Source organism: Pongo abelii, chromosome 6 (genome assembly GCF_028885655.2).
Source record: "Pongo abelii isolate AG06213 chromosome 6, NHGRI_mPonAbe1-v2.0_pri, whole genome shotgun sequence".
NCBI lineage: Eukaryota > Metazoa > Chordata > Mammalia > Primates > Hominidae > Pongo > Pongo abelii.
Genome location: NC_071991.2, coordinates 27,812,183 through 27,827,927, shown reverse-complemented (window position 1 = coordinate 27,827,927; position 15,745 = coordinate 27,812,183). Strand labels below are relative to the sequence as shown.

At 46.1% G+C, this 15,745-nt stretch overlaps 1 protein-coding gene across 29 annotated transcripts in view; it reads left to right on the top strand.

Moving 5' to 3' along the window:
• The window catches only part of PSPH (phosphoserine phosphatase), a 40,409-nt gene extending 32,673 nt beyond the window's left edge, over positions 1-7,736 (top strand). For 28 of the 29 annotated variants that reach the window (XM_063725481.1, XM_063725490.1, XM_063725478.1 and 25 more), the window contains 3 exons: positions 637-782; positions 2,848-2,996; positions 6,937-7,736. In XM_063725481.1, coding sequence (XP_063581551.1) covers positions 637-782; positions 2,848-2,996; positions 6,937-7,044 — 403 coding nt within the window. In that variant the 3' untranslated portion in view covers positions 7,045-7,736. 29 annotated transcript variants of the gene reach the window in all.
• The last annotated feature ends 8,009 nt before the right edge of the window (positions 7,737-15,745 follow it).

Sequence of the window (15,745 nt, the reverse complement as noted above, 5' to 3'; positions counted from 1 at the left end):
GTGGTGGCTTACGCCTGTAATTTCAGCACTTTGGAAGGCCGAGGTGGGTGGACCATGAGGTCAAGAGATCGAGACCATCCTGGCCAACATGGTGAAACCCCATGTCTACTAAAAATACAAAAATTAGCTGGGCGTGATGGTGCGCATCTGTTGTCCCAGCTACTTGGGAAGCTGACGCAAGAGAATCACTTGAACCCAGTAGGAGGAGGTTGCAGTGAGCCGAGATCGCACCACTGCACTCCAGCCTGGTGACAGAGACAGAGCGAGACTCCATCTCAAAAAAAAAAAAAAAAAAAAAAGTAGCTGGGTGTGGTGGCAGGTGCCTGTAATCCCGGCTACCTGTGAGGCTGAGGGAGGAGAATCGCTGGAACCCTGGAGGCAGAGGTTGCAGTGAGCCAAGATCGCACCACTGCACTCCAGCCTGGTGACAGAGACAGAGCGAGACTCCATCTCAAAAAAAAAGAAAAAGAAAAACATATATAAAACATTAACACCCCAGGCAGTATACCTTGTCAAATATACCTCAGGCAAATGCATTCAGGAGAAGAAAATATATCTTATTTCCCTCTTCATGTTTCGTTTTGTTTTTCCTTTTGTATTACTCAGTGTTTGGTATTTTGTATTTTATTTTTGCAGGGAGCTGGTAAGTCGCCTACAGGAGCGAAATGTTCAGGTTTTCCTAATATCTGGTGGCTTTAGGAGTATTGTAGAGCATGTTGCTTCAAAGCTCAATATCCCAGCAACCAATGTATTTGCCAATAGGCTGAAATTCTACTTTAACGGTAAGATGTTAATGGTAACATGTTCCCTTTCTTAGCAGTTCCATTATTCAGTATTCTGGGTAATGTCTTTTGGAATGCAACTTGAACAGTCACATCAGAGTTAAATATTGAGATGAATGGTTCTCTGAATTGATGTCTTTTGCCCTTTGGTACCCTTTGCTCAGCAAAATAGACTTAGGTCATCACCTGTCCTAGCTTTGGTATCTATAACATCACCTGTCTGTACATAAATGTCTGCATTTCGTGAAACATTAATTCCTACAAAGCCCCCTATGACTTACTTTGCTGTATGTTGTATTTCAACTTTATGGGAGCTTCTATGCACTTGAAGCAATTTAGACTCAAGAAGGAGACTTTTGGCTGGGCATGGTGGCTCATGCCTGTAATCCCAGCACTTTGGGAGCCTGAGGTGGGAGGATTACTTGAGGTCAGGAGTTCAAGACCAGCCTGGCCAACATGGTGAAACCCCAACTCTGCTAAAAAAAAAAAAAAAAATACAAAAATTAGCTGGGCGTGGTGGCACATGCCTACAGTCCCAGCTACTTGGGAGGCTGAGGCAGGAGAATCGCTTGAAGCTGGGAGGCGGAGGCTGCAATGAGCTGAGATCTCGCCACTGCACTTCCAGCCTGGGTGACAGAGTGAGACTCTGTCTTTAAAAAAACAACAACAAGACAGAGACTTTAGAAGGGAGACTTTTGTTAACGGATTACTGAACTATAGCCCTTGGGGAAGCCTCCTGTCCCCTCTCTGGTGCATAGCAGTGCCACAGCTGTTATATTATCTCAGATCACCAGTTACATCAAGGAGTGACTGATAGCGATTTTTTTTTTTTTTTTTTTTTGAGACAGGGTCTCACTCTGTTGCTCTGGCTGAAGTGCAGTGGCTCCATCTCAGCTCACTGCAGCCTCTGTCTCCTAGGTGCAAGCGATTCTCCTGCCTCAGCCTCCCAAGTAGCTGGGATTACAGGCGCCCACCACCAAACCTGGCTAATTTTTGTATTTTTTTTAGTAGAGTCGGGGTTTCACCATGTTGGTCAGGCTGGTCTCAAACTCCTGGCCTCAGATGATCCACCCGCCTCGGCCTCCCAAAGTGTTGGGATTACAGGCATGAGCCACTGTATGTTAATAGAACATTCTTGAATGATCTAGAGATAGAGATCATTGAAAAAAGCAGTCAAGAATGAGGGTAGTAATTACTGTAAAAATAGAAATAATTGATCAAAAATAAACTGGAATTTCCTCTTGGGTGACATAATATATTAACATTTTAAATTTAATATATTAAGGAAGGGTGTGATGGCTCACGCCTGTAATCCCAGAACTTTGGGAGGCTGAGGCAGGCTGATCATCTGCGGTCAGGAGTTTGAGACCAGCCTGGCCAACGTGGTGAAACCCGTCTCTACTAAAAATACAAAACTTAGCCGGTGTGGTGGCATGCGCCTGTAATCCCAGCTACTTGGGAGGCTGAGACACGAGAATGGTTTGAACCTGGGAGGTGGATATTGCAGTGAGCCAAGATCATGCCATTGCACTCCAGCCTGGGCAACAAAGTGAGACTCCGTCTCAAAAATAAATAAATTAATTAATTTGATATTACTATTTTATGGTGTTCTGCCACCTCAACAAGGTTTGAGAATTACTGGAAGCTTAAAGGATACAACAAATTCACTCCTAGGTATTTATGACCTAATAGAGCCATCTCTACAATTGATATTTATAATTTAAAAGCAAAGGTTGGCTGGGTGTGGTGGCTCACACCTGTAATCACAGCACTTTGGGAGGCCGAGGCAGGAGGAGCACATGAGCCTAGGAGTTCCAGACCAACCTGGGCAACATACCAAGACCCCATTTCTGTAATCATAAGCATAATCATAAAAGGAAATAAAAGCAAAGCAAAGCTTGTTTATTCCCAGGAACAGGTGTGGAGCTCCAGGCTGTCTGACTTTACCAAGGGCCATTTTTAGCCTTCTCAGTGACATTTAAGTGAAGATATCATCTATGCAGAAAGCTGGCACTGGTCAGATACTTCTCTGGGTCTTTAACCCTGTTTTTACTGCTCTTTTAAGGTGAATATGCAGGTTTTGATGAGACGCAGCCAACAGCCGAATCTGGTGGAAAAGGAAAAGTGATCAAACTTTTAAAGGAAAAATTTCATTTTAAGAAAATAATCATGATTGGAGATGGAGCCACAGACATGGAAGCCTGTCCTCCTGCTGTATGTATTAAGGATGCTAATATTTTTTCAGGTTGTACTTTTGTTTTATTTATTTATTTATTGTTTCTTTATTTTTTTTGAGATGGAGTTTTGCTCTTGTTGCCCAGATTGGAGTGCAGTGGCATGATCTCGGCTCACTGCAATATCTACCTCCCGGGTTCAAACCATTCTTATGTCTCAGCCTCCCAAGTAGCTGGGATTACAGGCACACGCCACCATGCCAGCTAAGTTTTGTGTTTTTAGTAGAGACGGTGTTTCGCCACGTTGGCCAGGCTGGTCTCAATCTCCTGACCTCAGGTGATCTGCCTGCCTTGGCCTCCCAAAGTGCTGGGATTACAGGCATGAGCCACCGTGCCCCGCCGTACTTTCGTTTTAGACAGCTGATTCATCCTATAATCCCAATGCTTTGGGAGGTCGAGGCAGGAAGATGGCTTGAGCACAGGAGTTTGAGACCAGCCTGGGCAACATAGTGAGACCCCATCTCTACAAAATAAATAAATAAAATAAAATAAAAACAGCTGATTTAGAACTACATAAGATTTAAAACAGGAGTTAAACAAAAACAACTCTCATTACAAGATAAAAATGAAATAATAAAAACACATTCAATCTTGTTTTGTCAACTTTGTGCAAACCCAAGAAAAGTTGTGAATAAGGAACTAAAAACCTTTTAAAACTTTTAACAATGCCTTATCCCTGTAGGATGGGAACCACCTTTTAGCCTAGGTGTGTGCTCAATAAGTTGATTTCATTTCCCCAAATAATACCATCAACAACTCATAACCAAGATTTTAATGACATTTTATACTTGATATACTAGTTCCTCATACATTACCTCATTTAATCTTCATAACAGCCCTGTGAAGTCAAATATTATGTTTTGTTTTGTTTTTCTTAGACAGAGTCTCACTCTGTCACCCAGGCTGGAGTGCAATGGTGTGCTCTCAGCTCACTGCAACCTCTGCCCTCTGGGTTCAAGTGATTCTCCCACCTTAGCCTCCCAAGTAGCTGGGACCACAGGCGCATTCCACCACCCCCAGCTAAGATTTTAGGTGTTTGGTAGAGGCAGAGTTACGCCATATTGCCCAGGCTGGTCTCAAATTCCTGAGCTCAAGCGATCTCCCCCGCTTTGGCCTCCCAAAGTGCTGGTATCACATGTATGAACCACCATGCCCAGCCAAATACTGTGTTCTTCTTACTGATAGGGGAACTGAGGCTTGCAGAGATTATATGATTTACCAGTAACATATCAGAGCATTTTATTTTTATTTACTTATTTATTTTTTGGAGACAGGGCCTTGCTATGTTGCCCAGGCTGGAGTGCAGTGTTGCGATCATAGCTTATCACAGCCCTGAACTTCTGGGCTCAAACGATCCTCCCACCTCAGCCTCCTGGGTAGCTGGGATTACAGGTGTGCGCCACTGCATCCGACACCACCACAGCATTTTATTCCTCTGAATTAACGTCATTTTCTGAGACTAGCAGAGGTTTTATTTATTTTTTGAGACAGGGTCTTGCTCTGTCACCCAGGCCAGAGTGCAGTGGCGCAATCTCAGCTCATTGCAGCCTCGACCTCCCAGACTCAAGCGATCTTCCTATCTCAGCCTCCTGAGTAGCTGGGACTGCAGAAGCATGCCACCACACCCATCTAATTTTGTTTATATTTTGTAAAGATGAGGTCTCACTATGTTGCCCAGGCTAATCTTGAACTCCTGGCTTAAGTGATCTTCCTGCCTTGGCCTGCCAGAGTGCTGGGATTACAGGTGTGAGCCAACATGCCCCGCCAGGGATTTTATTTCTAAGCATTTTAAAATCAATGCTATATATATATATACACACACACATATATACACACACACACACACATATATAAAGTATATATATACGTCTATGTGTGTGTGTGTGTGTATATATATATAATCAAATGCTATATAGCAAGTGTCATAAATATCAAATGTGTCCATTTCACATAGGGCTTTGCCTTTGCCATGTCATTCTAACGTAAGAAAAACTACACCAAAAATATAGTGTGGCCAGGCGCAGTGGCTCACGCCTATAATCCCAGTACTTTGGGAGGCTGAGGCAGGTGGATCACCTGAGGCCAGGAGTTTCAGACCGGCCTGGGCAACACGGTGAAACCCCGTCTCTACAAAAATACAAAAAAATTAGCTGGGCGTGGTGATGGTACCTATCATTGCAGCTACTCAGGAGGCTGAGGCACGAGAATCACTTGAACCCAGGAGGTGGAGGTTGCAGTGAGCCGAGATCGCGTGACTGCACTCCAGCCTAGGTGACAGAGCAAGGCTCCATCTTAAAATATATATATATAGTCCTAAAGTTTTTACCCCTAGTTTCCTGAAATCTGAAAATAGGGATTGTCGTAAAAAAAAAAAATTCATACTCTTTGTGAATTGTCTAAAAAAAAAAAAAAAAAACCATTGTGAATGATGAATGAAAAAGGGTTAAAGATAACCTTTTTGGCCAGGCGCGAAGGTGACACACTCCTGTAATCCCAGCACTTTGGGAGGCAGAGATGGGCGGATCACCTAAGGTCAAGAGTTTGAGACCAGCCTAGCCAGCATGGCAAAACCCTGTCTCTACTAAAAATACAAAAATTGGCCAGGCGTGTTGGTGGGCGTCTATAATCCCAGCACTCAGGAGGCTGAGGCAGGAGAATCTCTTGAACCGGGGAGGCGGGAGGTTGCAGTGACCTGAGATCGTGCCACTGTACTCCAGCCTGAGCATGACAGAGCAAGACTCCATCTCCAAAAAAAAAAGTTCCAGCCAGGCTAGAACTGCCTGGCAGGTGATCTGCCTGCCTAGGCCTCCCAACGTGCTGGAATTACAGGCATGAGTCACCACACACAGCCTTTGAATCTTTTTTTTTTTTGACAGAGTCTCACTCTCTCGCCTAGGCTGGAGTGCAATGGCGTGATCTTGGCTCACTGCAACCTCCGCCTCCCGGGTTCAAGCAATTCTCCTGCCTCAGCCTCCCAAGTAGCTGCGATTACAGACGTCCACCCCAATGCCCAGCTAATTTGTATTTTTAGTAGAGACAGGGTTTCACCATGTTGGCCAGGCTGGTGTCAAACTCCTGACCTCAGGTGATCCACCCGCCTCAGCCTGCCAAAGTGCTGGGATTACAGGCATGAGCCACCACACCCAGCCGCCTTTGAGTCTTTTTACTGTTAGCTTAGATAATTTATAACCAATGTTGGGGTTGTCTAAGTAGTGAACATTGGGCTACTAGTTTAATGAGGAATACACAAAAGTAAAATGAAGAGATTTCTCAGGGAGCTCCCAATCTCATTTTCAAGAAATGACAAAATCAGCCAGGAGCAGTGGCTCACGCCTGTGATCCCAGCACTTTGGGAGGCCGAGGTGGGAGGATTGCTTAAGCACAGAGGTTCAAAACCAGCTGAGCAACATGGCAAAACTCCATCTCTAAAAAATTATTCAGGGATTGTGGTGTGCACCTGTCATCCCGGCTACTCAGGATACTGAGGCAGGATGATCACTTGAGCCCAGAAGTTCAAGGCTGCAGTGAGCCATGACTGTGCCACTGCACTCCAGCCTGGGTGACAGGGTGAGACCCTGTCTCAAAAAACAAAAAAGGAATGACAAAATTGGATGGGTGCAGTGGAGCATACCTGTAATCCCAGCACTTCGGAAGCCAACGCAGGAGGAGGTTGAGAGCAGCCTGGCAACATAGCAAGACCCTACAAAAAATAAAAAAAAGTAGCCAGGCGAGGTGGGGCACACCTGGAGTCTCAGCTACTCAGGAGGCTGAGGCACGAGAATCACTTGAACCCAGGAGGCAGAGGTTGCAGTGAGCCGAGATTGTGTCACTGCACTCCAGCCTGGGCGACAGAGCAAGACTCCAAAAAATAAATAAATAAATAAAAATAAGAATCATTTCTCTCTTTTCCTACTTCTTAGGATGCTTTCATTGGATTTGGAGGAAATGTGATCAGGCAACAAGTCAAGGATAACGCCAAATGGTATATCACTGATTTTGTAGAGCTGCTGGGAGAACTGGAAGAATAACATCCATTGTCGTACAGCTCCAAACAACTTCAGATGAATTTTTACAAGTTACACAGATTGATACTGTTTGCTTACAATTGCCTATTACAACTTGCTATAGAAAGTTGGTACAGATGATCTGTACTTTAAACTACAGTTAGGACTCCTAGAAGATTGCTTTTTTTTTTTTTTATCTATAGTTCCAGTATTATATGATGACTATTGATTTCCTGGAGAGGTTTTTTTTTTTTGAGACAGAGTCTCGCTCTGTTGCCCAGGCTGGAGTGCAGTGGTGTGGTTTCAGCTCACTGCAAGCTCCGCCTCCCGGGTTCACGCCATTCTCCTGCCTCAGCCTCCCGAGTAGCTGGAACTACAGGTGCCCACCACCACACCTGGCTAATTTTTTGTATTTTTAGTAGAGACGGGGTTTCACCGTGTGAGCCAGGATGGTCTTGATCTCCTGACCTTGTGATCCGCCCGCCTCGGCCTCCCAAAGTGCTGGGATTACAGGCTTGGGCCACCGCGCCCAGCCAATTTCCTGGAGAGTTTTGTAATCTGAATTCTTTATGTATATTCGTAGCTATATTTCATACAAAGTGTTTTAAGGGTGGAGAGTCAATTAAACACCTTTACTCTTAGAAATACAGATTCGGCAGCCTTCAGTGAATATTGGTTTCCCTTTGGTATGTCAATAAAAGTTTATCCATATGTCAGAACGGATTTGTGGAATTTGCAGATCTGCCTCTTGCATATTGGAATACCCAATATTTCAGGTACTGTGTTGAAGCATAAACACCCCCCAGGCAAGAAACAGGCTTAAGACTCCGCTTTGCTTAGTGCTGGGCACAATGTCCTCACCCCATGAGCCCACTCCCACTTCCTGAAGCCCTGGGACCTGGAAAGTCCTTTTTTTTACTTCTTGGGATTTGTCATATATGAAATGTTACAAAGGTTTTTTGTTTTTTGTTTTTCCTCCAATATAACAATAGAGTCTTAAACAAAAGTACTGATTAAAAATGGATATTTGGGCTCATGCCTGTAATCTCAGCACTCTGGGAGGACAACGTAAGAGGATCACTTGAGGACAGGAATTCGAGAGCAGCCTGGGCAACAGAGCAAGACCCTGTCTCTACAAAAAATAAAAACATTAGCTGGATGTGGTGGCACGCACCTGTAGTCCCAGCTACTTGGTGGGCTGAGATGGGAGGATCCCTTGAACTCAGGAGTTTGAGGCTGCAGTGAGCTGTGACTACGCCATTGTACTCCAGCCTGGGTGACAGAGTGAGACCCTGTCTCTTAAAAAAAAAAAAAAAGGATATTCGAAAATCACATAAAGTAAAAGAAATAAAAACAAGTTTTACTAATCACAAAGGCCAGCATTTTCCCCTAAATGAATTAAATATTAATAACTCCTAACAGCCTATATAAACCATTTCTTTTTTATAAATGACTTGGAAATACTCGAAAGCTAGGTTTATGTCTGTTTTGAGCAGAGCCAAGCAAGGGAAATTTGAGAACATGCTCTGAATGTGTGAGAGTCTATACCCTCCCTGGAAGAAAAATGGGGGGAGGGGAAAGCCACGGGGTGAGGAAGTGGATACTGTTGGATAATTCAGTAGAAAAAGCCATAAGGTTTTAATATTGAGAATTAGTTGAAAAATTTATCATTCAACCAAATTTGGCCAAATAATTAAATAATTATTCGGCCACATAAGCAAATCAGATGAATCAAATTTCCTCCAAATCAGTTTCTGAAGAAGAGACATGAAATAGGTTTGGCGACATTTAAATGAGATTCCAAACAATGAGGCTGTTGTTCCCAACTGTGAATGCCTCCTGGCCACTCTCCTAGAAACTGTTTTGCGGTGTTTGCACTTTCAGTAATGCCAAGCTCTGGGCAGGACCAGGCATGCCAGGACCTTGAAAAGTGCTGCAAACGATGTCAGCCTCTATGCCACCCGGTGCTCATGGCAGGAGCAGGCCATTGGTGGGCGGGTGGGAGGACCCATGCCTCCACTGGTTTTCACTGTCTGACCATCACAGCTGCTACTGCCCCACGGGTTCTTCTTGCCCACGGCCCAGATAGAGCCGATTTCTCAAGACAGGGGAATTGCAATAGAGACAGAGATTAATTCATGCAGAAGCGGCCAAACAGGAGGCCGGAGCTTTATTCTTACATCAATCACCCCAAAAATTCGGAGGCTAGACTTCTTCAAGGATACTTTGGCAGGCCAGGGGATTCGCTTCTGGCTGGGGCCATGGGGTGGGGTGGGGTGGTGGGGGTGAGGAGTCATCGGATCCAGGTGGAGCCACTGATGGTCAGAAATGCAAAAACCTGGGCCAGGCATGGTGGCACGCCTGTAATCCCAGCACTTTGGGAGGCTGAGGCGGGCAGATCACTTGAGATCAGGAGTTGAAGACCAGCCTGGCCAACATGCTGAAATCCCATCTCTACTAAAAATACAAAAATTAGTGGGGCGTGATGGAGCACACCTGTAATCCCAGCTACTCGGGTGGCTGAGGCAGGAGAATCACTTGAATCCAGGAGGCAGAGGCTGCAGTGAGCGGAGATCACACCATTGCACTCCAGCCTGGGCAACAGGTGAAACTCTGTCTCAAAAAAAAAAAAAAAAAAAAAAGCGAAAACCTGAAAAGACATCTCAAAAGGCCAATCTTAGGTTCTACAGTCGTGATGTAACCTGCAGGAGTAACGGGGAGTTGCAAATCTTGTGCCTGCCCTCTGGAATAATAATTGGAAATGGTGTTTATGTGTACACCTTGGGAGAATTTAGGCTTCTCTCATTCTCCTTGCCTGGTGGTCTCTCATTAGCGGTTGAGTTTTGGGGAAGGGCTATTATCTTTTTTTTTTTTTTTTTTTTTTTTGAGACGAGTCTCGCTCTGTCACCCAGGCTGGAGTGCAGTGGCGCAATCTTGCCTCACTGCAACCTCCACCTCCTGGGTTCAAGTGACTCTCCTGCCACAGCCTCCTGAGTAGCTGGGATTACAGGCATGTGCCACCACGCCTGGCTAATTTTTTTCTGTATTTTTAGTAGAGACGGAGTTTCACCACGTTGGTCAAGCTGGTCTCGAACTCCTGACCTCGTGATCCTCCCGCCTCAGCCTCCCAAAGTGCTGGGATTACAAGTGTGAGACACCACGCCCGGCCAAGCTATTATCATTTAAGCTATAAACTAAATGTCTCCCAGTTTAGCTTGGTCCAAGCCCAGCTATGATTAAGGACAGTCTGAAGGCTAAAGGCGAGATGGGGGGTGGTTAAAGTACATCTCCCTTGTTAGAGTTTTTGCAAACGTGGTTTCATTTGTGTGTGTGTGTCTGGGTTTTTTGTTTGTTTGTTTGTTTTTTGAGACAGAGTCTCGCTCTGTCATCCAGGCTGAAGTGCAGTGGCACGATCTCGGCTCACTGCAACCTCCGCCTCCTGAGTTCTCATTTTTCTTTTCTGGTCCATCTTTCACAAGCATGCAAAGGTGGTTTCAGAGCCCATCCACGGGGCTGTGGCCTGAACATAAGGTGGACATGAATTTGGCTCAGAGGGATCTGATCCTCCGAGAAATACTGATGACCGCATGGGACCCTTTATAAGAGGGGCTGGTCCCACAGGCTGCCCAGCTCTCAGCAAAGCGCCCAAAAGCTGCTGTCTCAGACAGTCCCTGCTTTGTTGTGTTAGAGGAGTGAGTTTGAAATGATGCAAGAACTGCACTAACCCCTTTCATACTTCTTGAATTCTGGACTCACTGGAAACAGCTACAGAACAGCTCTCCCAGGAGTTACGCACATGCCTACACTAGGATGGACTCAGAAAGGCAAGGCTGATTGTCCGTGTGACGCCATTGTTCATTCTGATTATGAACACCGCTTACGTAAACAGAAAAGAGCTAAGAATTGGGATCATGAAGCCAAGAGCAGAAATTTGTCAGGGTATTAAGTTGAAACAATAAAAGTCCTTTAAAGCTTTTATATGCTTAAAAAGAAATGACTTTATGCCCCCACCCACTCCATTCTCTCCTGGTTTAACTGCTGCTTATTTTTTATTTTTATTTTTTTGTTAAGACAGGGTCTCACTCTGTCGCTCAGGCAGGAGTGCAGTGGTAAGATCATAGCTCACTGCAGCCTGGAACTCCTGGGCTCAAGCGGACCTCCTGCTTTGACCTCCTAACTGGGACCACAGGTGCACACCACCACACCTGGCTAATATTTAAATTTTTTGTGGAGATGGGGGTCTTGCTATGTTGTCCAGCCTGGTCTTGAACTCCTGGCCTCAAAGGATCCTCTGTTCTCAGCCTCCAAAAGTGTTGGGATTGTAAGTGTGAGCCACTGTGCCCAGGCCTAACTGCTGGTTTAATGATTCTTCCATTTCTCTCTCTTCTACTGGAGACAAGTGTGTCTGTCTCCATGGAGGCCCACTGGAGCTGCTGGAGAGAGCGGCAGATTCCAGAGATTGGCCTCAGGAAGCGGTAACACGAACCTGATGGCTTTTGACCCTACGACCCTCAGAATCTTTAGGAGCAGCTTCAGAAAACCTAACCATGAGTCACAGTGCTTATTTTCACATTTTGCAAGGTGTTTTCATGTCTCCTCATGTGATTCTCACAGTCCTAAGGTCAGCAGTATAGAAACTGCTGTCCTTTTTTTTTTTTGAGACGGAGTCTCGCTCTGTCACTAGGGCTGGAGTGCAGTGGTATGAGCTGGGCTCACTGCAACCTCCACCTCCCAGGTTCAAGTGATTCTCTTGCCTCAGCCTCCCAAATAGCTGGGATTACAGGCACCATGCCTGGCTAATTTTTGTATTTTTTGTAGAGACTGGGTTTTGCTGTGTTGCCCAGGCTGGTCTCAAACTCTTGGCCTCAAGACATCCGCCCACCTCAGCCTCCCAAAGTGCTGGGATTACAGGTGTGAGCCACCTCGCCGGCCCTGCTATCTCCTTTAACAGCTGGGAAACACCCTCACCAGAGTTCATGACTGCTGTGGGATCACATTCAGAGCTGGAACCCGAGGCAATGATTTCCACACCATTCTGTATCTTGTAAGCATTACTAGAGAGTTAACAATTTACCAGGCCAAGATTATCCACTGCAAGTGAATACTTCACACTGTGGTCACAATTGCTGACATATGAATACAATGGAGAAATTTTCTCCCTGAGATGGAAGGTCTGTTTTGCAAAAACTTCAAGTGGTTTTCATCTATTTTTTAATTTTTTTGTAGAGATGGGGGTCTCATTATGTTGGGCTCAGGAACTCAAGATCAGCTTTACAATGTAGCAAGACTCATCTCTACAAAAAATACAAAAATTAGATAGATGTTGTGGCTTGCGGCTCATGCCTGCCGTCCCAGCTACTCAGGAGGCTGAGGCAGGAGGATGGCTTGAGCCCAGGAGGATGAGACTGCAGTGAGCTGTAATTATACCACTGCACTCCAGCCTGGGCGACAGAGTGAGACCCTGTCTCCACAGAAAAACAAAAAACCCCAAAACTGATAGTCTCTATACTTTTTCTTCTCCTTCATTCTCTTCTCTCTCCCTCTCTCCTTTTACTTCTTCCCTCCTTTCTTTTTGTTGATTTGTCTTATTATTGAACATCTATGATGTCCCAGAAAGAAACTGTAAGTATAAATTTAATAAGAAATACATTTATAGAGCAGAGCGCGGTGGCTCATGCCTGTAACCCCAGCATTTTGGGAGGCCGCGGTGGGCGGATCACGAAGTCAGGAGTTCGAGACCAGCCTGGCCAACATAACATAGTAAAACCTCGTTTCTATTAAAAATACAAAAATTAGCCAGACGTGGTGGTGCACTCCTGTAATCCCAGCTACTTGGGAGGCTGAGGCAGGAGAATCGCTTGAATCTGGGAGGTGGAGGTTGTGGTGAGCTGAGATCACACCACTTCACTCCAGCCTGGGCAACAGAGCGAGACTTCACCTCAAAAAAAAAAAAAAAAAGGAAAGAAATACATTTGTAGGCCAGGATGATGGGCACATGTCTATAATCCCAGCACTTTGGGAGGCCAAGGCAAGCAGATCACATGAGGCCTGGAGTTCAAGACCAGCTTGGCCAACATAGTGAAACCCCATCTCTACTAAAAATACAAAAATTAGCTGTGCTTGATGGCGCACGCCTGTAATCTCAGCTACTCGGGAGGCTGAGGCAGGAGAATTGCTTGAACCCAGGAGGTGGAGGTTGCAGTGAGCCGAGATCCTGCCACTGCACTCCAGCCTGGGTGACAGAGTGACACCCTGTCTCAAAAAATAAAAAATAAATAAAAATTTGTAGTGAATTCTTATAACTTTATATTGCGTCAGCAACCTTTTGAAATTTATATTGGACTTTCTACTACCAGAAGCAGGGTTCAGTCATTCTTTTTTTTTTTTTTTTTTTTTTTTTTTTGAGACAAGGTGTCACTCTGTTGCCCAGTCTGGAGTGCGGTGGTGTGATCTTGGCTCACTGCAACCTCCTCCTCCTGGGTTCAAGCAATTCTTCTGCCTCAGCCTCCCAAGTAGCTGGGATTACAGGTGTGCACCACCATGCCCGGCTAATTTTTGTATTTTTAGTAGAGATGGGGTTTCACTATATTGGCCGGGCTGGTCTCGAACTCCTGACCTCAGGTGATCTGCCTGCCTCAGCCTCCCAAAGTACTGAGATTACAGGCGTAAGCCACCACAGCCCCGGGCCAACTCAGTCACTATTGACACTGTTTCCAGTTCTACTCCCCGATCCCCCCAGTTCCTCAGTGTGGTGGTTCCAGAAGTCTGCCTTACACAACTGCCCCCTGGTGGCCACCTTCCCGTGGGACAGTTCCATGCAGCCTGTTCAGCTGGCCCCGCTGACCCTCACACCCCACACGGACTGTGCAGATATGCTGCAGTGACCACCATTCAGTCACTGCGAGACCTCCTGGAACTCATGACTGTTTGCTTTATTTTTTGTTTTTTTTTTGGAGACAGGGTGTGTCTCTGTTGCCCAGGCTGGGGTGCAGTGGTGCAATCTCAGCGTACTGCAGCCTCGATCTCCCAGGCTCAAGTGATCCTCCTACCTCAGCCTCCCAAGTAGCTGGGACTACAGGCGCCCACCACCACGCCCAGCTAATTTTTGTATTTTTGGTGGAGACAGGGGTTTCACCATGCTGGCCAGGCTGGTTTCAAACTCCTGACCTCAGGTGATCCATCTGCTTCCGCCTCCCAAAGTGCTGGGATTGCCGGCGTGAGTCACCTTGCCCGGCCACTTGCTTGCTTTAAACCCACCAGTTAAAATCCCCATGTGAAACCTGCTTGGGTGATGCCCAGGACCCCACTAAAGGCACTGGCCCCCAAGTCTCTTTCTGACCTCCTGTGTATGACCTCCAGGAGTGTTGTGTATCCCTAGGACCTTTAAGTGATAAACTGTTTTTTTGTTTTGTTTTGTTTTGTTTTTTGACAGGCTCTCGCTTTGTCACCCAGGCTGGAGTACAGTGACACGAACACAGCCCACTGCAGCCTTGACGTTCCAGGCTCAAGTGATCCTCTTGCCTCAGCCTCTCAGGTAGCTGGGACCACAGACACAGACTATCACACCTGGCTAATTTTTAAATTTTTTGTAGACACAGGGTCTACAGAAATTGCCCAGGCTGGTCTCCAACTCCTGTACCCAAGCGATTCTCCTGCCTCGGCCTCCCAAAATGCTGGGACAGGCATCAGCCACTGTGCCTGGCCAAGTGATAAACTATTTCCATCTTGAGCCTCTCCTAATCACTGGAGGGGTGCTGTCCATCTTAAAGGCCCTACATTAAAGCAATGGGCGGCCAAGCGCAGCGGCTAATGCCTGTAATCTCAACACTTTGGGAGGCCCAGGCAGGAGGACTGCTTGAGCCCAGGAGTTGGAGACCAGGTTGGGCAACATAATGAAACCCTGTGTCTACAGAAAATTTAAAAATTAGCCAGGCATGGTGCCCGCACTGTAGTCTCAGCTACTCAAGAGGCTGAGGTGGGAGGGTCACTTGAGCCTAGGAGGTCAAGGCTGCAGTGAGCTGAGGTCACGCCATTGCACTCCAGCCTGAGTGACAAAGCAAGACTCTGTCTCAAAAACAAAACAAAACAACTACTTGATATCAGCGGAAGCTTGTCAGGTAAACATCCAAAGAAAGAGAAGAAAAAAATATATATATATTGTTTTAGTCACCTAGAAATACAAGCCATTCTAAAGATTTTACTTATATAACACTAAAAGGGCGGGAAAGTAACTGATTATCTTGTGATATGGGCTGTCCCAGAGGGAGGCTACTGCCTAGAGACACTGAGTTAAAAATCTTCCTCCTTTTTTTCTTTTTTTTTGAGATGAAATCGCACTCTGTCCCCCAGGCTGGAGTGTAGTGGCATGATCTCGGCTCACTGCAACCTCTGCCTCCCGGATTCAAGCAATTCTCCTGCCTCAGCCTCCCAAGTAGCTGGGATTACAGGCATGTGCCACCATGCCTGGCTGATTTTTTTGTACTTTTGGTAGAGACGAGGTTTCACCATATTGGCCAGGCTGGTCTCGAACTCCTGACCTTGTGATCCACCCACCTCGACCTCCCAAAGTGCTGGGATTACAGGCGTGAGCCACCGCGCCCGGCCTATTATTATTATCTTTGAGACAGGGTCTAGCTCTGTTGCCCAGGCTGTAGTGCAGTGGCACGATCATAGCTCATTACATCCTCGGCCTCCTGGGCTCAAGCAATCCTCCTGCCTCAGCCTC